The 24,799-nt window shown below is 33.5% G+C and overlaps 1 protein-coding gene and 1 pseudogene across 18 annotated transcripts; both read left to right on the top strand.

Moving 5' to 3' along the window:
* The first annotated feature begins 1,495 nt into the window (after window positions 1-1,495).
* LOC107762467 (uncharacterized) lies at window positions 1,496-11,259 on the top strand. 18 transcript variants are annotated; one of them, XR_012702036.1, is made up of 5 exons: window positions 1,503-1,688; window positions 2,425-2,604; window positions 3,774-3,836; window positions 4,131-4,234; window positions 5,255-5,846. XR_012702036.1 is itself a non-coding variant. In XM_016580830.2 (5 exons), exons 2-5 carry the CDS (start codon window positions 2,522-2,524, stop codon window positions 8,564-8,566), a joined length of 510 nt encoding a protein of 169 aa, XP_016436316.1. In that variant the 5' UTR covers window positions 1,508-1,688; window positions 2,425-2,521; the 3' UTR covers window positions 8,567-8,825. The 18 variants fall into 18 exon arrangements, 4 of the variants coding, with proteins under 4 accessions (XP_016436316.1, XP_075092913.1, XP_075092912.1 ...); XM_016580830.2 differs by lacking the exon at window positions 4,131-4,234 and adding an exon at window positions 8,411-8,825 and having other exon boundaries at window positions 1,508-1,688; window positions 5,362-5,569; XM_075236812.1 differs by having other exon boundaries at window positions 1,508-1,688; window positions 4,158-4,234; window positions 5,362-5,846.
* Window positions 11,260-18,120: 6,861 nt separating this feature from the next.
* LOC142167786 (uncharacterized) lies at window positions 18,121-20,275 on the top strand (annotated as a pseudogene).
* The last annotated feature ends 4,524 nt before the right edge of the window (window positions 20,276-24,799 follow it).

Genomic DNA, 24,799 nt, shown 5'->3' with positions numbered 1-24,799 from the left:
TCTCTTAGCTTGTTTTTCCTTATTCTATATTGTTACTTTGAGTTATATTTTATAACATTAGTTTCAATTTTTATGGTTTTTTCCGTTCTTCTTTTGTCATTTTTTACTATGTGCTTTATTTAAACGTGTCTTGACGATTAAATATGAAGATTCTAAATTTTATGCAATTTTAAAAGAAAGAAAAATTCAACATTAAAAAATAAAAAAATGTCATCGTAGTTTTACAGACCGTGTGATTTAAAAAATTTGTCATGCTATGATATATTTAAGAAATAATTCCCTCATATATATACATGCTATATTTTGCATGATTGCATGAATTTAACAAACACATAAAAAAATCTTAGTCATATCTCACTCGTATAACATGACAACCATTTTCAATCTAATTACTAAAGCATCATAAATTTTATTTAATCCCAAATTTTATAAATATTTGTATTGTGTGTATAAGTAATGTCGGTCTTTTAATTTTGGAGTTTTTAATTATTAGTGAACTCACCATTCACAATTCGTTAACTAATAGACTTTTCAAATGACGAATATTATGAAAATAATTTTCAATTTTAATTCATAGATCTTTGAATTTTAGCAAAAACTTATTTTGATTAAAATTATGATCTCGATTGTAATATAGAAAAAATATATTTTTTGAAAAAAGTTGTGTCTTAAATCCTCCTGTTCACACCCCTTAATTGTGCCAAAAAAATGTATCAACTATCTTGATATATATAACGTTTTACAATCGTTGAATATTTGACGTATTAAGAACTTTCTAACTAATACTAAGAAAGCTCAATCAATACAGAGCATTTATTGAAATGACCTAATGAAATTATTTTTCATAAGAGATCTAAAAGAGCTAGCGAATATATAATCAACAATGAAACAATCTAGCTATTAGGGAATCAAGTGAAAAGTCTATCGTTGAGGCATATTGACAAACCTAAAAAGAGTCTCCTTATTATAAATTTTAATATTCTCATTACTCATAATTTTTTTTTGACTTTAAATTTTATTTTCTTCCGATGTTAAAATTGTTAAAGAACATTCAAATAGTATTTGCATACTTTACAAATAATGTTTAGTAGAGACCTAAACACATGTGATATTTTGTTCTCAAAGCCAAACTTGATGTCTACTATCCTTCATTTACTCGTACCTGTACTTTTATTTTCTAAAAGATTATTTACCACACCTAAGATAGATAGACATATACATTTAATTAATTGACTATTTTGAGTATCCAAAAGTAAGGAATGATTTCCTAAGCATTTACAATTAGAAGAAAACGAGCTTATGTAAAATTTTTTTTTTTTTTATTTATGGATTTCGTTTATTGTTTATTACTTTATTGTAGAAAATTATCATAAATTAAATAACACTTGTAGTAGACTACAAAATCAAAATTTCCGTAGAAAAAAGTTTTAATTTAGTAAAAAAGGAAAAGGAGCCGAATGCTTTTATGTACTAGTATAATTTTTAGCATGTTTTGACTTAAAAACACTTTTTATGTATACCAAAACTAAAATGATTAAGTAAAAAATCCACCCAAACACCCTATTATTGTAGGCAGGTTGCACTGATAGTAACGCCACTTTATCTTATTATCTCTGTTGCCGAAATTAACTCCGGTGACTGTATCTCTGCTCAGTGCTCACTTCGTCCGCCGACGTCTAATTTCTCTGGTAAACTCTATATTCTCCTCCTTAAGATTCAGTTTTTTACTTCTTGCTGTGTGATTCTGATTACAAAAGTTCGAATTCAAAACTTCAATTTGCCGAAGTATGTAAAATCCTCAATATTTAAGGTTTGACAAGTTCAGGACTCAAAGAAGTGTTTTAGGGTTTTGGCATATAAGATTTTAGTTTTTTTTTTTTTTTTTGGGGTAAAGCATTACTTCTATTAAATCATTAAATGTAGGGAAAAAATGTACATTGATTTGCTGAAACTACTGTTTTGAATGCAAGGGAGGCTCCATAAAATCAGTGGCCTAAAGCCAAATTTTAATTATATATATTTTTTATTAGTACGTATACACATATATATTAAAGGTGGGCATAATACCGACCGAACCGAAAAAATCGGCCGAACCATAAATTTCGATTTTTCGATGTCGGTTTAATCGGTTATTCGGTCGGTGTGCGGTTTATATATTTTTAAATTTCGGTATTCGATGCGATTAATGATTTTGGTGTTTCTGTTAACCGAAAAAACGAAGTTTTGGGTAATATTTAAGTTATTTATAATTTAATACTAAAGTAAAGAGGGACTAGGAAGGCACAGCAGCCACTGCCAGCAAGTTTTAAGTTATTAAGTATTAACCATTAGGCTCAAACCCACCTCCTATTTAGCCCAATTTGTATTACCCAATACCCACAAATCTGAAGCCAAATATTCACAAGTCTAATTGCTATCTTACAGATTCCTACTTCCATAGTTCCATTTCACAATTTCTAATTAGGGTTCCTGGCTGGCTGACTTCCTTCCTCCTCTTGCTGGCTGCTGCGCCTGCTGCCTAATGCCGAGTGCCGAGTGCCGACGCCTTCTTCCTCTTCCGCCGCTCGTCGCCTCAACGCCTCGTACTCTATCGTTCTTCCTCAGGTTACCAGATATGCAAGAAGTAACCTTTTCCCTAGTTCCCTCCTTCTTCTGAGTTCTAATGTGCATAAATTTGCAGTGCATAAAAAGAAATTGCATTGTGTTGAGAGTATTTTAGAGGCAATTGCATTAGCTTTTTTGAGAAAGGTAACGAAGCCAAGGCAATTGCATGTTTGCATTAGCCATTAGCTGCTGCCTGCTTTTATATAATGGGGCACCACAAGACTTATTCCAAATTTCCAATGTAACAGAAAGCTTATTCCAATGCTTCAATGTAACAGAAAGCGAGCAGTCATGAGTCAACACATAAAAATCTTGCACCGTTAATAACCGAAAAACTAAACCGGAAATAACCGAACCTAACCTTGAAGAAACTGCACCTTCTCAATATATAAACCACTTTCATCAACATTTAGACTTAATCTTTCACAAAACTCATGTTGTATAACTCATGAGAAAAAGGAGCATTCGTTGTCTTCTCAATATTTTACTCATAATGAATTTGTTCTTCTCTGTTATAATAAACTTGTAATGCTAAATAATTTTTTATAGCTAGCTAGATAGAGATAAAGATAGATAGATAGATAGAGGGAGGGAGGGAGATGTTATGCCTATTGGATCTCCTTAAAGTCGGATACCTTGTAATCGTGGATAATAAAGTCGAAGCTCTGGATGGACTATGTTTGGAGATAAGGTCCTGATAAATTTGTTGAGTTGTCTTTTTATGTGATTGTCTGTCTTCTTGCACTCTTTGTTATCATATTCAGCTTTGAGAAAAAAAGAGAAGTTGTACAGTTGCTAGTCAGTATTTTGATTTTATTATTTTCGTTCTGTGATAAATCTTTTAGCTACTAACTTTTGGGAGTATAAGTTGGTATCAAGAATTATGAAAAACTTTTTGTTCTTGATTAGAAGTGAGACCGTTATTCCTGATTTGTCAAACTATCAACATCTGTGTTACTTGGTGGAGCTGGAGTTGCAACCTGTTTTCAAGAAAGTTTACCTTTCAAGCTGCCAGTTAATGAATATATTTTTTTGATTTGTAAAAATATCATATCTGTGTTACTTGATAAACCAGGAGTTGCAAATTTATTTTCGAGAGAGTTTACCTTTCAAGCTGCTCGTTAATGAATACCATAGTTACATGTATAATTCATTCTTACAAAATGCAGGTCCTTGCAGAAAAACCAATATCTGAAGCTAAAGGTGAAAAAGGTGAATCTGCAAACTTGCAGGTATTTTCATCTCTTCTTGATTCGCGTAAATGTTATTGTCGTTGTTCATCAAATTTCAAAGTAAGCGATTTAAACTGTTGAAGATTGTCTTCCCATTAAATCTACTAAATAGATGTTGTACACTATGTTGGTGGTCTACCCCTGCAAAATGGTCTTGGCTACTGAAATTGTGTTGCTAAAACTGCTAAACCATGCATTTCTTCTGTCTCAATTTATTTTCTTTTTCTAAAAGATCAAGGGTCTACAAGTTATGAATGCTAACATTTTTCTGTTTCTATGTGAACCTATATAAAGATCTCCAAGTTTGCCCTGCTAATGCAGGATGCTTTGTCTTGGTAGCATTGATCCTCTCTTTTCTCATAGCTTCTCAGCAGCTCAGATACTATACCAAACCAGCAGTGAGTAATCACTCTATGTAGACATGGAGAATTAAAATGCGCGCACTATTTGTTTTGAACATGTTTAAACTGACTGCTTATAGCGATTGTATAAAGTAGTGCTCCTTCCATTCTTCAAACTTAAAGCTGATGGAAAGCGTACTCATGAATAACTTCTAACTTCCCATGATATATAAAGTTTCTAAATTAGTAACTTCAAATTCCCACAAGACTTAAACAAATTGGTTTTCTGTCTTCTCCAGATTCATTTATCCTGTTTTTTTTTGGTTCATCGCATTAAATTGCTTTTTTCTGTAAAGATCATCTCGATTTTAACTTCCGGTGATTAATTTCGTTTCAATAATTATTAGTTTCTTTTATTTGGGGTTAAAATTTGGCACCATGTAGAAATGGGAGGAAGCAGTGATATTTAATTTTTGGCACCATGTAGAAATGAAAGGAAGCAGTGTTATCTAAGAGAATACTCTTACCTGGAAATAGTTATCTTTATGATTATCTTAGGGTACTCTCTTAGTTGGTTTACTTTAAATTGTTTTTCTTTCTGCTTGTGTTAATTATTTTGCAAATAAAGCTGGTTAACTCTGTCTACAAAGGTCTCCTACCAGTCCATGTTGTTCTACTGCATAAGCTGTTTAGATGAGGTGCCTATTGATCTCACTTTATCTAGACAATTCCAGTCATCCTCCCTACCCAACTTCTTTGATGGATTTCATGAATCTGCAAAGCAAAAGCTAAAAGTGATGAGAAGGAAAAGGCTCTGGTTTTTGCTCAATTTAGAAACAGAAAGAGAGAGGAAAGAAAATTTATTACTTATTTTTGTTCGAATTGATACTTGCAGTTTGTGTTTCTGTCATTGTTGTTGTCTGCTTTATACGAGCATAACAGAAATATGTGCCATACGCATTTTCACAATATTATTTGTCCAAAGTGTTGGGCCCGGGCTTGCACGGGCCAATCCCATCTAGTAATAATATAATAGTGTTTCTTATTTTTGGGGCCTTAAATATTTGGGGGCCTAAGGCAAGGGCTTCACTTGCCTTACCCTAGAGCCGCCCTTGTTGAATGATGTGATTAGGTCTTGTAAGTGACTGGTTATTTGATGAGATGAGCTGCGTTCGCATAAACAGTTGCCATCCTGCCTCCAACTTCAATGCTTCCTTTCCATCACTCACTGCTCCAAAAAGGACTTCAAAACTGACGACACTATCTTCAACTTATCTGGGCACAAGACTCCCGAAAACCTCCCTTATTGCGAAAGTAGTTGTATACAGACCGCAGCTGTGCAGAACTGTATGCTTATTTGGTGGCAAGGGGAAGGCAAGCAATGACAATGAGGTAACTTTCTTTTGGAAGATCATTCATTTTATATGTGTGTTGATTAATTTTAATATCTTTACTCGGAGGGAATAACTAGCGGGGAACAAAGAAACCATGAAACCGCCCAAATTGTCCAAAATAAACCAAAGCAAGTCGCCACAGGTTGATGGTTTCTTTTAGTGGTTGAGTTTGTTATTTTCAAACTTATGAAATGCTTTAGGTTTGTTTTATTTGTAAACATAAACAATTGCGCCTTAATCTTAAGCTAGTTAGGGTCAGTTTTATGAATCTTCAATATTCTCCATTCCGACTCATTTTATTCCAATATTCCATAATATAGATTCTTAGAATTCGGAGTTCTCTACATTTTTTATAAGAAAATCTCGAACAAGATTAAAAGACCCCTAGCAAACACTGGATGCAATATAAGCTTACATACATGACTAAGCAAATATATTGGCTTATATAAATTTGTTTTTCTTCTGTTGATTGTTTAGATTCATCATAATTTGACTAGTTTTACTCAAGCTATCACCCTACTCGTCCTCATTTTTCATTTGGGCTTGGGACAGACCATGTGAGCAAGTTCACACGGACAAGTTTAGGTTTATTTTATTTGTAAAAAACACTAAAAGAAAGTTCCAATTTTTCGAACACATAGGTAAAAGGGAATTTGGAGTAAAGTTCGCCCACAAGCATCGAACAACAAGCTTCAAACTGCTGTAAGGACAAGGGAAATTTGACTAGTTAATTAAAATATTCTAGTTTATGTAAAATTATCGAAACCACCCACAAATTAATCCAACATGAAGAAAGGTTTCCTGCTAGATACAGTGGTTTCGATTTTGTTCTTAAGGAACGGTTACATATGGTTTGGTTTTTGTTTTACTTTGAGATTCTTCAAAGCCGTGTACTTGCACCTATCACAACAAAAAAAGGGGGGCAGGACATGCTCCAAAGCTGCATCCACCTCCAGGATACCACCCCAAGGTGAAAGACAATGGCAGATCTAGCCTTCTAACACCGGTTTCAACTGAACCCATAACTTTCGATGCGGAGCATAAATTTATATGTAAAAATTTACTAAAATTACAACAAATAGTAGATATGAACCCATAAATTGAAAAATACAATGGGTTCAATGATAAGAACCTTAACGTTGAAACCTATATAATTTAAATCACGGATCCGTCTCTGATGAAAGAGATGGGGTGTAGGTTCTGCCCGTATATTTTCTTCCCTTTATTTTCTTTGCACTTTCTGGGATCATTTGGGTGTAAAAGCTAACAAGTTAACTAAGATAAGTGCAAGGCGTTCTTGCATATTCTTACATACCTTCTACTTATGTAGTGTCGACCCTAGACGTGCTCTTTCCGATCATGCCATCATGACCCTTGGCTGTGAAATGAGGAGGGAATTCTAAAACTTGTAGGTCTAAGATAATTGCAAGGCCATTGCCACCTACTTCTTAGCATAGGCCTCAGTTGGACTCTTAGTTATCGTGAGTCCTGACTGAGTAACAAGTACCCACTTCAGACTGTTCTTTTTTTTTTTTTTTTGATAACCGTGGTGTCCGGACCAGCTTGCGCGCACCTCGACTAATTCCACGGGATACCTGACACCTCCCACCGGCAACAGGTACCAGGTAACTCTATCCACCAAGGCTTGGATAGATGGGAAGAAATCACCTAGTATTTGCCTCCACTTGGATTTGAACCTGAGACCTAATGGTTCTCACTCACTTCATTGACTACTAGGCCACACCCTTGGGTGCAGGGTTTTCTACATATTTTGATAGCCTGCATTCAGGAAGGCAATAAGCAGCCTTTATATTCCATGCACGTTACCACTTACCAACCGTCTTGTAAATAGCGCTCGCCTCAGCGCTAATAGCGTGAGGCGAGGCGAGGCGAGGCAAGCTTCCGTCGCCATTTTACTCTGTAGCGTAGCATTTTCAAAGAGGCAAGCGCCTCTGCCTCTGTAGCGTGTGGCGACCTATAGCGTCGCTTTTTGCAAAAAAAGAAAAGAAAAAGGCAGCAGCAGCGATCTGCAATTAAAAAAAAATTAGGGCTCGCAATTTCTTTACTCTTCCTCCTTCAAGTCGACAGCAGACCTACGGCAGACCATCGATTTCCTTTCTTCTTCAAGTTTCTAGCTTCTCTTCATCTCTTTTCTTCTTTCTTCTTCTCCTTTCTTCGAGTTTCTGCTCTGCCCTGAGGTGTCCAATTTTTTTCTTTCTTCTTTCTCCTTTCTTTCTTTCTTCCTTTTCCTTCTTCTCTTTTTTTTTTTTTTTGGGATCTGTTTTTTATCGCTGCTGCTGCTGCAGTGAACAGAACAGAGTCTGTTTTGCTCTGTTTTTTCTTCCCTTTTTTTTTGGCTCTGTTTTTTATCGCTGCTGCTGCACTCAACAGAACAGAGCCTGTTTTTGCTCTGTTTTTTCAAGGTGCTGCAGTCAACAGAACAGAGTAATTCTGAGAGCTTCTTCAGTTCTTCTCTTTTTTTTTTTTTTTTGGCTATGTTTTTTGTTTTTCAATCTTTCACAGCTTCACTTTGGGCAGAGGCAGAGAGCTTTATTTAAACCTGAAATTTCCTCCTTTTTTTCAATTATAGAGTTAGAATTAATTGCATATTGACTTGATAATTTTTTCCTATAATGCTAACTTTCTTGAAGTTCAAGAATTTGAAAATCTTGAAGAAGAATAGATGTTGCTTGTTTTAGTTTATGAATCTACTATGACTATCTATTGAGTTTTTAATTTTTGAATTGATATATTTATTAATATATTATTGCTATTGAGTTTTTAGTTATATATATAATATTTTATTTTTTTGTATAAATTATCGCTTCACATCAAAAAGGCGCGCCTCAGTGAAACGGGCACTCATCGCTATTTGTCGCCACACGCTATCCAAAACACTGATGACCAGTTTTACTATGGAACGTGTTCCACTATCAGGCTTCTTGGTTGCTTCCTAGTAGAGCTATCAAAATGGCCCGGCCTTCACGGGCTATGAATTTTAACGGGCTAAGATGAGCCGCCTTTCATTTGAAGGGGCCTTAAAAATTCCAGTCCAGCCCTGAGCTGGCAGTGGGCCAGAATGGACCTTCAATTTATTTATTTTTTAAAAGTTATAAGACATGTCCAATATAATCATTACCACTTGCTGCTGTGTACACCTTTTCAGGTTTTTTTTGATAGTTGAGACATTGTGAGAGTACAATTTCTCAAAAGATGATTGTCATGGATTTATGGTTACCTTTTTATTATGGCTATCAAGTAAGGCTCACATTTCTACGGTTTCACTGATGACATAAAGAAGATGAAATATGCAAAAATGTTAAAACTGACTCTACAACATCGCAACGATATGCATTTTTATCGTGCATATAGACTAAAACCAGAATACCTAACCGCTATTCTTTGGAAACTAGAGATTCCAGGCATGTGAGACCAGAAAGAATATAATGGTTTTTGACACAGGATATGCAATTGATGAGATGAGTAGGCACCTTAAAATATCCTACAAATTTCTATGTAATCAAAATCTGGGAATACAAGTGCAGGAAGAGACATTTAAAGAAAAACAAACAAAAGTAGAAGGTAACATTAGTTGTAGGCTACATATTGCGTTTAGCCTTGGTTCTAAGAACCTTTACTATTTTCCTTTTACGTTTTTCTTTGAAATATATTAATTATTTCTTTGGCCTCAAAGGCCGGCCTCAGTCCAGCCTCAAGGCCAGCGGGCTGATTATGGTGGTGCTTAGAAGCCTCAGTTCTAAATGGGCTAAAAAACCCTTAGCCCACCCCTACCCAAGTTACGGGTTGGGTTGGGTCGGCCTCATGGGCCATTCGATTTTGACGGCTCTACTTCCTTGCGTGTATCGAGAAACATCAATTGGCTAGTTGTGACTACATGATCTGCTAAACATAATCAGGGGCGGATCCATGTGTAAGTGAGTGGGTTCACGTGAACCCATGCTCCCCTCCAAGGATTATGTATAGGATTAGTGTTTTTCGCGTTACATACTTAAATAACCGCGTGTGAACTAAGGGTGTTCATTGTTCGGTTTGGGTCGATTTTTCCCTAAAAAGAAATAAAACAAAGTAAGTTGGTTTTTTAAATATTGGAACCAAACCAAACCAATTAAGTCGATTTTTTATCGATTCGGTTTTTGTCGGTTTTTCGTTTTTTCCGGTTATTTATCGGTTTTTTCTTAAATATGAGACATACACTACCAAATGCATATTCCGGCGACTATATTTTCAACGTAACACTATCAGACTAATTGTTCTTTGAGAAATCTATCATTTACCAAGATATATTGAGGATAATTGATTCAAATAGTGATGAATAATTTAACTACTCAATTAAAAATTGATTATTTTTAACATGAAATAAATTCTTATACTTAGCAAAAGAAAAATAACAATCAAACTAGAAGGCAAAGAATTAGATTATTATAATAGCAAAGAACTAGATTAAAAATACAAATGACTAATAAAAATACTAGACTAAAAATATAAATGATAAATATGTACCATAAAATTTTAGAAACTTTATATAAAAATATACATATATATATATATATATATATATATATATATATATATATATATATATATATATATATATATATATAGGTGTAATAATAAATTTATATAGCTACTTTTATAGTCGGTTTGGTTCGGGATTTTTTTCGGTTATTTTTTTTATTAAAACCAAAACCAAACCAAATTTGATCGGTTTTTAAAATTTAAAAATAAACCCAAACCAAACCTAAAAAGTATCGATTTTTTTAGTCGGTTTGGTTCGATTTTTCGGGTTTTTATGAACACCCCTAGTGTGAACCCATACTCAATTGAGCACTTTGGTCCAGTAGTAACTGTGTGCACCTCTGTCTTGAAGGTCAAGGGTTCGATTCTAGCCTGCGCGCCTTCAGACTTTTTAACTAAAAATGATTCTTTTCATATATTATTTTCTTTTCTTTTTTGGTTACTTTGTCTTGGACATTCTTTTGACTTTTGAATTTCTCCATCCTTGAAACCAAAATATTTTCTTTCCTTCAACATAATGTTTTACTAAGTTGCTCCGACACAGCAATTTCGGTGCCGTACCAGTGTCGACACGACACTGACACGGGTAAGGGTGTGGGATCTGTGTCGGATCCGCTCAGACTAGTTCGGGTGCGTTGACCAAAAATTTGGGGAAATTGATTTCCCTAAGTAAGAATTTGAAGAGATGGAAAACGAAATACCTTCAATTTCGCTGCTATGTAATAATTTATACTAGTCCTTTTGTCTCCTTTGAAGCTTTTTGTCTTAGTCAATCTTTGAGTTTCCATGCTGCAAGTTTCTGAAATCAAGAGCTCTGTGTTATTTTTTTAGGGCAGAGAAGCTGTTGATGGGTGGACTACTGGACTGAGGCATATTGGGAAGGGCTCGAATGGGTGTGTTGTACTGGAAAAAACCAGAGACATGGAGAAGATTTTGTTGGGGAAGATGATTCAGAAGGACTGAAGAAAGGTGAAGAAAGGGGCAGAGAAGAACGACTGAAGAAGAAGACCTAGGAACTAATTAGGAGAACTAGTTTGTTAATTGATACATATATTATAATATTTTTCCACGTTAGTTTATGAGATAAATATTACAAATATTATATTCAAAAGTTTTAAGTTTATAAAAATTAGAGTTTTAGTTGTACCAAAATAATTAGAGTTTTAATCAAAATAATAAACAATTATTTAATTGTAAACTACATTTTCTTTTTCTATGCTTTAAAGGCACACATTTTTTTTATGTGAGTAAACTTCATATATATTACAAATAAGTATTTACTCTAAATAAAAAAATTCTATTAATTAACCTAATAATACTATTTATTAATATTTTTTCTCTATTAATTAGCATATTATTTTTTTGATAGAATATGATCGCGCGAAGCCTAGAAAAATTTATAAATTGTACATAATAAAATTGACCCCTTTGTTCTCCATTATATGCTATGTTGTGATTTGTGACACATATTGTAAGGGTAATTATAAATCATATTATTTGAGAATGAACTAAAATAATTTAGAAAAATGTCAAAGAAGAATAATCGCGAATTTTAGAAACCAAATCAAGAATTAGAGCATTTAAGAACACTTCATTTATATTAGTTAAAGTGAATATGAATTATTTGTATTCTTATAGTATATTTGATTAGGACCGCCAATTAATATTGAGCTATCGAAAAACTTGAAATATAATTAATTATTAATGGATAAGTTATATAGCTTTCCACTTTATTAGTATAAGTTTTGATATAACGAATTGCACAAAGTTTAATCACATATTTCTTCGGGACTACAACTTAACTTTATCCAGTTAACCATTAGTAAAATATTACGATATATTTAGGGCATTAATGACATTACGATATATCCAGTTAACCATTAATGACATTTATTTCACTTTATTAGTATAAGTTTTGATATAACGAATTGCACAAAGTTTAATCACATATTTCTTCGGGACTACAACTAAACTTTATCCAGTTAACCATTAATAAAATATTACGACATATTTAGGGCAATATGAATTATTTGTTCTTCCTATAAAATCAAGTGGGTAAAAATCTCATTTAATAGTATAAGTTTTGATATAACGAATTGCACAAAGTTTAATCACATATTTCTTCGGGACTACAACTTAACTTTATCCAGTTAACCATTAATAAAACATTACGATATATTTAGGGCATTAATGACATTACGATATATCCAGTTAACCATTAATGGCATTTATTTCATTTCATTAGTATAGGTTTTGATATAACGAATTGCACAAAGTTTAATTATATATTTGATTAGGGCTAAAATATAGATTTATCTAGTTATCTATTAATAAGGCATACGGCACTACGATGATATTATTCTTAAATAAATCACATTTATCACATTAATAAATGTCTATTTAATGTTAGTATATGCGTTAGTCTATATGTGTTAGTATATGTGTTAGTCTATAAATCACATTAGCATTAGTCTATTTAATATATGTTTATTTAGTTGTTCCCCCACCGTTGGTTTTCCCCCCAAAAGTACAAAAGTGACCCATAAGGCTACTAATTCCTTTCAAAAGTATTTTCTCACCAAACAAAGTCCCTCAAAAGTCCAACCGCCTGCTGCCTTCATCTTGTTTACCATTCCAAACGTCTACTGCCTCCAAAGTCCATTCTATTTTGCTGCATCTTCATCTTCTTCTTTACCATTTTATTTAACTCTTAAAAATGTCTTCTTCTACCTCCTCAACAGCAAATCAAAAGGGTGAAGGTTTGTTAAGGCCAATACAAAGTGTAGGCTCCGACTTTGATGATAAACCTCTTTGGAACCATGTCAAAGTTCTTTCACTTACTCCAAATGGTGGTGAAAATAGAATATGGTCATGTAACTATTGTAACAAAAGAGTTACGGGATCATATTCTAAGGTCAAAGCTCATTTGTTAAAAATCTCTGGTCAAGGTGTTCAAATATGTAAAGAGATAAGCAAAGAAGTTTGTGAAGCTTTGAAGCAAGAACATGAAGAAGCTGAAAATAAAAAAGCATCTGTACAACTTGATGCGAGGAAAAAGTCGGATTACGTATCGCTTCCTGAAAGGTCGGATTTATCGCATTTAAAAAAAAGAAAAGGTTCAAACGTTGGAGCTCTAGAGAAGTCGTTCGGCATTGAGAATAGAAACATCGCCGACAAAATGGTAGCCCGCATGTTCTACGCTTCTGGTTTATCTTTTAATTTTGCCAAGTCTCCTTATTTTAGAAAGTATTCAGAGTTTTTGGCAAAGACTTCTTTACCCGGTTATATTCCGCCAACGTACAATAGGTTAAGAACTACCCTTTTAGCTCCAGAAAAAGCTCATATTGATAGAAAATTGCAACCTATTAAGGATGCATGGAAGAGAAAAGAGTTGTCTATTTGTTCCGATGGATGGTCGGATATTAAGAGGCGACCATTGATAAACATAATGGCGGCTTCTAGCGGTGGTCCAATATTTTTAAAATCAATCAATTCAAGTGGCGTTGTGAAGGGTGAATAATATATAGCTAATTTGTTCATTAAATCAATTGAGGAAGTTGGTGCAAGTAATGTTGTTCAAGTTATCACCGATAATGCAAGTAATATGAAGCTTACCGGTTCTACGATTGAGCAAACTTATCCACATATATTTTGGACACCATGTGTTGTTCATTGTTTGAACCTTGCACTAAAAAGCATGTGCCAACCTTCCGAAAAATCAACTCAATTTATAAATTGCAAATGGATTTTAGATTTGATTGGTGAAGTTAGTAGCTTGAAAATTTTTGTGTTGAATCATGATATGGCTCATGCTCTTTTTCAAAAGCATTCAGCGTTGTCTTTGTTGAAAGTTGCCGAAACGAGATTTGCATCTCATGTTGTCTTGACTAGTCGTGTTCATCAAGTGAAAGCATCTTTGGAAAGAATGGTAATGGATGATGATTGGAGAAACTATAAGGGAGATAAAGTGATTGAAGCTAAAACGCGTGAAATTAAATCCCTTGTAATGAATGACGAATGGTGGGATAAGATTGAGTACTTTTTGAAGTTTACCGAACCAATTGTGTCTATGCTTAGAAGTGCCGATCTTGATGCTCCAAAGTTGCATCTTGTTTATGATATGTGGGATATAATGATCGAAAAGGTGAAAGCAATTATCTTTGAACAAGAGGGAAAGGATCTTATTGTCGGGCAATCAGACTTTTTTTATACAATTCAAGAAATTCTTGTTGTTAGGTGGAATAAGAGCAACACCCCTTTACATTGTATGGCACATTCTTAGGTACCAAAATACTACCATGAATCATGGCTTAAAGGGGAAGGCAATGTGGTTCGAAGGCTTGCTCCAAATGAGGATAGAGAGATTTCCTTAAATAGAGTTAAATGCTTTCAAAGATACTTTAAAGATTCAAATGATCTAAAACAAGTGTCTTTGGAGTATGGAGCATTCGCAAGTGGTAGTGGTTTCTTTAGTGAGCCTCATATAGTTGAGGCTATGATGTATGGGGAGCCTCTATCTTGGTGGGCTAACCATGGTGTAAACGCTCCACTTTTGCAAAGCTTGACGTACAAATTGCTTTCATAACCGGCTTCTTCTTCTTATTGCGAAAGGAATTGGAGCACCTATTCGTTGATCCACAGTATCAAAAGAAACAAGTTAGAGACTTCTAGAGCCGAAGATCTAGTTTTTGTACACTACAATCTTAGCTTGCTTTCTTGTCAAAAAGAAATATATAAAAGTGGCCCAAGCAAGTATTGGGATGTGGGTATGTCTATAATTTATGTTTTCTTGAATTTATATTTCCTTTAGTATTTTTTTATTTTTTAAATTATTTTTATTTTAATTTTGCTTTAGGTGGAGATCGTTTTGATGTTGATGAAGCCACCAATGATCTACTTGACTTATCAATCGATGAACCTCAACTAGAAGGAGTCATATTTGAAGAGGAGATTGAAGATGTGCAAGAAATTGATCTTGAAAACATTGAGGAAGAATGCTAAATGTTATTGTTCAATTGTTAAAACTTAGTAGTTATCCTCTCCTACTTTTTGTTAGTTTATATAGTTCAATGTTAATGTAACTTTATATGGGGATACTCGAATGGTGATTGCAATTGTAGACTTGTAGTTTATTTTTGCCTTTTTGGTGTTCATATTTATTTTGATTGACTTAATGAGAATGACTAACTCTTCATAATTTGTGACTTGTGAGAGAAATACTAATTGCTAAATAATACTTACATCTTTTATTCTCTATGTTCTTATCAAGGTCATGTTCTTCGACAAAAATAGTAAAAGCCTAAAAGGTATGTTTTCAATTTTCTTTATCTTTATATATCCAACTCTTTTACTTATGTAATTATATGATATTTATTATGTTTTAATATACTTTGTGTAACCACTAACTTGTAGGAGAATATGAGAATGGAAGAAAACCAAGAAATCGTGCCTGTGCCTACAATTTGAGAATAAAAATTCACACTTTACAAGTTATAGGTAAGTATTCCATAAAGTTTCTCATAATGTAGAGATATTTTTATTTTTGAATTAATTTTAGTCGGATCCCCGCACCCGTGTCAGTTCTAGGATCCGTATCCCCGAGTCTAAAAATTTCTATCTCAAAGGATCCGACCTCTAGATCCGCACCCGTGTCGGACACCCGCACCCGTGTCAGAGCAACTTAGATATTTTATGGAATATGCTTTTATCTTTTCCTCTTGAAAATTATTAGTGATAAAATTTATAGAAGTAAGTCGTAAGTGTTTGTTAAAAAAGAGAACTTCAAAATTAAAAGGTTAATTTATCAAGAAAACTTTTACATTTTATCAAAAAATAAAGTGCTAGAAAAAGATAATAAAATTAATGTTGCACTCCAACTATAAGCAAAAAATGCAAATAGCATATCTGCAGGGAAATAGAAGTACTTAAAATAATCTCTAATAGGATGGATAATTTGTTTTTAATAGTTTTTAATTTGCTATATAGAACATAATGTATTTAAAATGGTAAGTAATGATATTTTATTATTGATAGTTTTTAAAGTATTGAAACTCGTCAAGGACGTAAATGATGCTAATAGTTTAAGTATAGTTTATTCGTCAACTTGTTGTATCGTATAAAAATTTATATAGTTAAATCAAATATTCATCTTAAAGATAGTGGTACACCCATGATGTTGAAATCCTTGATACACCTCTGAACATAATCCTCTAATATATTGTTATTGTCATTTTCTTCTCATTTCTACTTAATTTCTCATCTTTATTGCTTTTGTTTTCCATAGCATGGTATCTAAAAACAATAAAGACAGTTAAAAATAATCTAGGGGAAAGGTGAAGTAAGAGAATGCCTCTTTCAACCCTTTTAATTGCCTAACCCTTTTTCTCCCTATTCCTCAGTAATGTCATAGTGTAGTATCTTACAATGCGGCTTAATACAACAATAATGAAAGCAATGCCTCAATTCCAAACTAGGATCGGCTGTATGACCTAATGACGCTGCTTTATTAAGTAGCAAATCACTCCCTCTGTTTCAATTTAAATGATACACTTTCCTTATTAGTCCGTTCCGAAAAGAATGACACATTTATACAATTGGAAATAATTAAACTTTAAACTCTTCATTTTACTCATTTTATCCTTAGTGAGAAGCTTTTATAATCACACAAATATTATGGCCCCACAAAACTTTTTCCCCTTAAGCTTTTACGACCACAAGTTACAAAAGTCTTCTTTTCTTTTCTTAAACTCCGTGACGAGTCAAACTATTTTATTTAAAGTGAAACGGAGGGAGTACTTGTTATCAACTTGACATTTGTCTTGTCTCTTACTAAATCAGGTAGGTTAAGGAGTGGGCAACACTTTGCTGATTATACGACCTTTCATGTACAGAATGCTAGTTGGCACCCCAACATTATTTAGGTTATCTATCCAATATGTTGCGCATGTGATGTGTCCATAGCTTATCAGTTGTGGTTAGTGGTGGTAAAGTGGTTAAAAGAAAACAGTTATCTATCCATGTTATTCATTAAAAATGGGTTGGGTAATGAATTTTTTAAAAACGGTCAAATATGGATAAGAACCATATCATCCGCTTAGAAAATGGATAATCAATGGATAACTAATTAGTTTAACTTTTACATTTGTAAAGCCTCAAATTTGGAATTTCTCTAGTTTGGAGACTAGTAATTCTTTCAAAAGTGATGATATTTATATTATCCGCTGGTTAACCTGTTTTTATCCGTATTAAATTTGGGTCGGGTCGAATAATTTATCTGTTTTGCATTATCATATTTGATCCGACCCGACCCGACCGTTTCCCACCCTAGTTGTGGTGTATTAATTTTACTTGCTTTAAAAAAATCTTAACATTTCTTATAAAGTTATCTTTAAGGTTTAGTCTATTTTTTCCTCTTATTTTGTTTAATACGGGTGTTTGAATTTGCTCAGCGAGCATATATAATCTGCTTCCCATTTGATAGTCTCACATTTTTTCTTCTCTTTATTTTTCAAAAGAAATCTGTTTCTTGTTACAATGTTGTGTGAATTTGTTTCAACTCGTCTTTTATTCATGCAGAATAGATATATTGTGCTGCATTTTTAAAGCTAATAACAGATGCACTTAAGGGTGTGGCTTAGTGGTCGATGAAGTGGATGAGAACCATGAGGTCTCAGGTTCAAATCCCAATCTCTTTCTTCATCACTTTCCACCCTTTCTTCTGTTTTTGAGGCTTCTTTCAGTTTTTTTCCCTTATCTCTAAAGTGTATCCTTTGGCCACCAATCTAGCCTTCAACCCCTCAACAGCCCCATCAACTTTTTGTCATATCCCTACTATTTTTCCAAATTAATCTCTCGAATACATATAATTCAGAAGAATATGTAAGTGATTCATACACAACATCTCTTTCCTTTATCAAGAGTTTGACCAATTGATATGTTTCCACAAATAATTGAAATTCAATTTCTTGATCTGTATCTTCAATTTTTGGAAACTTATAAAGTTCTTCCGTCAATATGGAGAGGGGGCAGCAGGCAATGGATACTGTTCTCGTACCCGAGCCTGCAGTTGGTAGGTCAAATCCCTCTGTCCAAGTGATTGAGTTGAAGCTTTGGGCATAGAGCGGAGCGAGCCCGGGGAGAGGAGTGGAGTCCGGTAACATTGAGAGCCCCAAAATAGAGTTTCTATTCAAATCCCTACTCAACATGGTGCCTTAAGGAGAATCCGAAGCTGGTTGCTAGCGGAAGTAGCGCGACAAAGAGCAAAGCGGAGCATTCACAAAGAAATGGTGTAAGCAGAAGGGAAGGTGCAACGGTTAGCGACGGCCTGAGGAGTGATCCCTCTCTTATTTTCCCTTTTTTTAAGATAAGAAAGGAGACAATAAGCCCGTCAACATTGAAGCTTCCGCTTTTAGCAGCTGTTAGCAAGTGATACTGTACGCAAGTCCGCACCTATATAGTGAGGGTGCGTTAAGGCGAGTTGATGAGTTAATACGGCTGGCTTACTTTTTATATGTATGTGGAGGGAACCTGACGTTAATCACTGTGGCCAGCCATAAAGGAATAGTTGAGGCAAAAACATTAGGTGATTTCTTCTCATTTGTCCAAACATTGGTGGACAAAGTTACTTGATATCTGTTGATGGTGGGAGGTGTCAGATATCTCGTGGAATTAATCGAGGTGCGCGCAAGCTGGTCCGGATACTACGGTTATCCAAGAAAAAAAAAGCTAACAAAAGATGACTCTTTTTTACTTGAATGCACAACATATCCATCATAAGCTGGTTTTCTTTCCGATAAAACCTGCATAAAACATGAGGATAAAGTAGCTCCTAACATTCTGTTGAAAATCATTAGTTAAGCAAAATAAGCTTATGGATGTTTATTATATGAGAAGATAACACCTCACTTGGCACTACTATCTGACCAGGCTTCTCCTTTTAAAGCACTTGAGAAAGCCATGGGAAATTTGAAGAAGGAATCGTAAGTTGAGGATTTATTGAAGCAACAGATAAAAAAACAAGAATATTATGAAGGAGGAGATGGGGGTGGAGATCGCTCAGGTGGTAGCGGTGGAGGAGGCAGTGACGGTTCTGGTGAGCCAGATGAAGGTATTTCAGGGATTTTGGATGAGCTTGTACAAGCAGTCTTGGCAACTATGGGCTTCATATTTTTGGTAATTGTCCCCTCTCTCTCTCTCTCTCTCACCGATATTTTGTGCGCAGATATATGTGTACTTCTGGAGCTCACTGTTTATATTCCTTTAGATAATTAGATGGTGTTACCCTAAAAGGAAATTTAACTTAGCTAGTGATTTGTTTTGTTATTGGCTTATCCAAAACTTATTCTAACTTAACTAAATACCTTTTCAGCTAGAGCTGTAGCGTGACGGACTGAATAAAGAGAAACAGCCTATGATAATCATGTATTTTATGTTTAGCCTTTGATAGATCTTCCGCCCGATCTCTCATCTGATGGGAGGGGAAGGCTTCAAGTGAAGAAAATGTTTTGAAAGGGTTTTAAACCAACCAACCACAAGTGTCTGCTTGTTGTAGTAATGTATAGCACACGAAGCAAGTTGTTCGTTACATGTAGTTTGCTTACTCTTGATTTTTAAGTTGTACTTTATTTCAGTACATCTACATAATTGAAGGCGAGGAGATGAATGTGTTCACAAAGGACATTCTCAAGTTTATCTTTCTAAGGCAAAAGAGTATTTGTCTAGGGCGCACAATCGCACGGTGGGAAAGCTACTTCAGAAGCCTGACTGAGAAGAAAGAAGATCCATATTGGTTGGAAAGTGAAATTATTAATACAACTACTTGGTATGATAGCCCTGCAAAGTATAGGAGCATTCTCAGGAGGTTAGAATCGAGTTCTTATTATTGAAAGCAAAAGCGTTCTACCTTTTCCATCTCTCAAGTTTTGCGCGCGATAGTTTAAACAGTTTTTTTAGCAAGAGAAAAAGAAGACTAGAAAACCCTGCTGTAACCACAAATGGCATTATAATCTTCGGAATTTTGCTTCATCTGTAAATTTCAAGTGTTTTGTTTGGGTTCGTGTACCATTTATCTTTTGTTTTGTTGCAAATAGGACAGTTATTCTGGTAAAAATTGCCTGCTTTTCCAGTTACAAAATACTAGTATCAATTTTAAGGGAATTAAAAAGAAAATCAATTGGTTTGTATAAAGTGGTGGCTCAAAATGTTGGAAGATTAAGCTCCTCCATTATCTCATATTTCAGCTATAATGTAATTTCTTTGACTTGATTAAATGGTCATAATTTGGTGACAGTTATAGGCGGGGAAAAATAAATTTTACCTCATAATTGATTTTCATTTAATAAAATCAATATGTGCCTCTTATTATAAAGAACAGCTTGCGCAAGTCATTTATATTTATTTCTTTATAATTATGAATTCGCCTCTCGTCTTGAAAGATTTTTTATGTTTTGTAAATCAGTTTTTTAATGACTCAAGACTATTATTATCACCGCATTGTGTCTTGCTGTAAAAATGCATTTTTGCTCATGGGACGAAAAGGTTGGAATTTCTGTCATGATCCATCAGGTGTAGGATCAAATTAAAGGGTTTGTAACTTTGTATGGTATCCTTTTGTAACTTCTGATTATGATATATTATCGGTGATTAGATATTCTCAAATTAGATATTTCATTCAACGGGAAAATAGTCACCTTATGCATTATAGATCGAGCAACTTTGCCATTCGTTAAATTTTTGGTCTAATATTATTCCGGCGTTGGGTAAACAAGCTTGTTTTCGTCATGATTCCTAACAAATCTCGGGCCTAAGAGTGATTTAAACTACAATATAAATTTGATGAGTAAATTTGGACTAGCAGAGTTTACTCATTTCAAGCTAGAGCTCTGTTAATAACAAATTAATATAAGATGTTTGCTAATAACAAGGATATGAATGAACCAAAAATTTATAGTGCGACAAAAATTAAATAATTTCGAATTTAGGATAATTTGGACCTTCCAATGGGGAAAGATTCCGATGTGTCAGTGTGACCGATCCAGTTGTCATTTATTATTATTATTATTATTGTCAATGGTTCGTCCAACAATTAGTTTACGAGGTTGGTAGCACACGTACATGGCTTCTTTAATTTTATGTACTGATGATTTTAGTTTTCTTAAGTAAAGGTGTAGTAAAAGTAGTACTTTAAAATCATAAGTTAATGTTATGCTGATAGAATTATTTTTTTTACTTTATTAATATATATAATATAAATATTTGCTCATTATGTTTAAAGGGAAAACGAAGAGCAGGAAATAACGAAAGAGCAGGAGAGAGAAGGTTATCTTTTTGTCTTATGCTTGTTCGGTCATGGGAGAAAATGGAAAGGAAAGATTCTTAAGAGATTATTTAACAAATTGACAATCTATAGAGTATATCTATAGTTGTGCGTCTATCTATATCTATATTTATCTTCTATATTATTATAAAAATATGAATATAATGTCGATTTACAAATATAACCTTGCAATATTAAGAATAATAACTCATAATAAAAGGACATAATCAGAATTCTAGATATTAGCCTTATAATCTTATTAGTTTTAGAACATAATACTATACGTTAGGAATCCTACATGATTACCTTTAGGAATCCTATTAGTATAATTATTTTCGGGTTGTCTAATTCATATAAAATTAAACAAGTAAATATCTTTAGTCATGTAATCCTATTACTTTCAAGATATACTTCTTAAAAATTCCTATTACTAATATAATTCGAAAATGTATTATAATGTCCTATTACTAATTTAATTTGAGAATGTACTATATTGTCCAAATTCATTTAGAAAAAAGAGAGCATGTATTATTATAAAAGCATAAATACAATATTAATATATCAAAATAGCCCTAAAATATTAAACGAAAGAACTCATAGGAAGAGGACATAACTGCAATAACCTATTTTTTGGACTGCAATACCTTTTATGCTAATTTTAAATATCTAAGATTTTAAAATTAATAAATTTTTGTCTATTAAATTCTTATTAAAAATATTTAGGAAGGTTTAATAAAATCAATTTCATAAGGATCCTCCGTATTGGCAACACATTACCACTCCATAATGTCCAATACCAAGAAAAAATAAAAGTAATATTAAATGGACTGCATAAAGAGTTGAGATTGAGGAAAAAAATACCCCATGATAATATATTTTTATATTATACATGAATTATTTTCCTACTCAAAACATATTTTTTAATCAATTTTTCGTGTAATATTAAAAAATACCCAATTATTAAACAACAACTAAGAAAATATTTAAGAATATAAATGTGTGAGAAAGAGAAAAAATGGTCGGTAAGAATCAATACCACTAATGATTCTACAAACATAAAAATCTAAAAGTGAAATGTCATATCAATCTTTTACTCTTTAAAAATAAAATTTATGGCGGATAAAATTATAATTAAGATTAAATATTCAAATCAAGAGATGAACTAATATTAAGATCTGAATCAACATAGAAAAAATATTTTTTAATGTTAAAATTAAATAATTAAATCTTTTAATTAATTATTTAGCAAGAGAATCCAATTTAATTATTTTTTAAATTCATCATATGAGTAAAATTCTTATTCAAGTTAAAAAAAATATCTTAGGATACATAAATTTTGTAATGACCCGATAAGTCATTTTCAGTTTTAGCCTTCTTTTCTATGTCCCGAAATCTCGAATAGCTCCGTTTATCCTTTCTCGTTTTGTGTGCGCAGTCCACGCCTTTTTCCGGAATGTTTTATGTCAAAAAATTGAAGAAATGTGAAAAATTAGCCTTAAAAATGATTTGAGTTGACTACGGTCAACGTTTTGTGTAAATAGATCCGGATCTGTGTTTTGACGGTCCCGGTGGGTTCATATCATGATTTGGGACTTGTGCGTATGTCCGAAAACGAATTCGAAAGTCCCTAACTTGATTTAACGTGTTTTGTTGAAAACTAGTAATTTGAAGGTTTAAAGAATTTCTAAGTTTGACCGTAGGTTGACTTTGTAGCTACCTGGTTCGGATTTCGGTTCCGGAACTTGTTATGGGTTCATTTAACTATTTATGACTTGTCCGCAAAATTTGGTGCAAAACGGAGTTGATTTGACGTGATTTGGACGCCTAGTTGTAAATTTGCATGTTCTTGAGTTTCTTTGAAAATAACATTCATTTTGATGTCCGATTCGTAGTTCTAAGTATTATTTTGGTGTTTTGATCACACGGGCAAGTTCGTATGATGTTACTACACTTGTGTGCATATTTGGTTTGGAGTCCGAGAGTCTCGGGTGAGTTTCGGATGCGTGGCAGAGTGTTTGATAGAGTTAGGAGTTTGCTGGGTTTTTTTGCACAGGTCACAGTTCTCTCATTTGCGAGTTTAGTGTCGCATTTGTGATAGTGTCAGGTTCACATTTTCTATGGGGTGCTGGGGGAGCTGGTTCGCATTTGCGAAATGTCCCAGGTTTGCATTTGCGAACAAAGCGTCGCATTTGCTATGCCAGCAGAGGTGTGGGAAGTTCGCATTTGCGATGGATTTCTCGCAATTGCGAACCTCATGTCGCATTTGCGATGGATTTCTCGCAATTGCGAACCTCAGGTCGCATTTGCGATATCTGCGCCTGCACAAAAAGCTGAGAACATATGATTTAGCTCATTTCTCACAAAATCTCAACCCTAAACAACCTAAAGGCGGTTTTCTAAGAGGATTTTCTTCCCCAAAACATTGGTAAGCAACTTTAATCTATTTCTTTTCAATTACACATTACATTTCATAAGATTTCAACATCAAACCTAGAATTTTCATAGTAGAGATTAGGGATTCTAAGAAAAGGTAAGATACGAGGTACAATTGTTATATAAAAAGGTAGGATAAAGGATAAAATACGATTATTTAATAATATGAAAAGACAAGATGAGAAAAAAAGAAAAAAAAGGAACGACGCGACCATACCAAATCGGTCATTTCATAAAGTGACACTTTACGTCGTTCCGTCGTTTAGCGATACGATATAATAAAATTTAAGTAACAATCAAAACAAACATTGTATTTAAAGTAACAATATGATAAAATACAATAAGTAACAATCATCCAAACAAACTGTTAGTAATTCAGATTGATAAAGTTGTTTGCTTTTCAGTTTTCTTCAATCTTCAAGTAAGATTTTTTTTTATAAAAAAAATATGAAATTTTAAGTCCTACAGATTTCAGTATTACCCCAATTTCCAACAATTTAAATTAATTAAGCTTAAGATTGAATGGATCTGAAAATGGCTAAAATCTCGCAGCAAATTGATAGCTTAAGATCATGAAGAATAATAGAGTGGTACAGGTAACAATTTCTTCTTTTGCAGGATTCATTGAAAGTCAAAAATATGATTCTCATTTTCCTAAAATGGTGTTGTGCTTGTTTAATTATCTGCTAAATTGCAACTAATCTTACGTGAATAAAGCTTCTCAAAATGATGAGCGTATCTCTAACATCACTTCTAACGAGGGGCGTCCTTCCATAAAGCAAGTAAAGCAACTCCTTTAGTCCCAGCCCCAGCCTCACATTTGTAGATGTCTCATTTTTTGTTACACCTAATAAGCTATGTATAATTTTTTTAAAAAAGGTTACGTAAATTGAAAAAAGTTTAATTTCTTTCTTTAACAAGTATAAAAAAGAAGGATTTGCAATC

Source organism: Nicotiana tabacum, chromosome 2, assembly GCF_000715075.1.
Source record: "Nicotiana tabacum cultivar K326 chromosome 2, ASM71507v2, whole genome shotgun sequence".
In the NCBI taxonomy this organism is placed as follows: Eukaryota; Viridiplantae; Streptophyta; class Magnoliopsida; order Solanales; family Solanaceae; genus Nicotiana; species Nicotiana tabacum.
Note: the sequence above shows the minus strand (reverse complement) of the source record. Positions and strands in the feature narration are given on the sequence as shown.

Excerpts from the sequence above, each read along its gene's own strand:
- LOC107762467 (XM_016580830.2), top strand. The coding sequence starts at position 2,522 with ATGCCGAGTGCCGAGTGCCGACGCCTTCTTCCTCTTCCGCCGCTCGTC. Across the intron at positions 2,605-3,773 it reads ACTCTATCGTTCTTCCTCAG|GTCCTTGCAGAAAAACCAAT; the intron begins GTTACCAGATAT and ends TACAAAATGCAG. Across the intron at positions 3,837-5,361 it reads GTGAATCTGCAAACTTGCAG|TTGCCATCCTGCCTCCAACT; the intron begins GTATTTTCATCT and ends TCGCATAAACAG.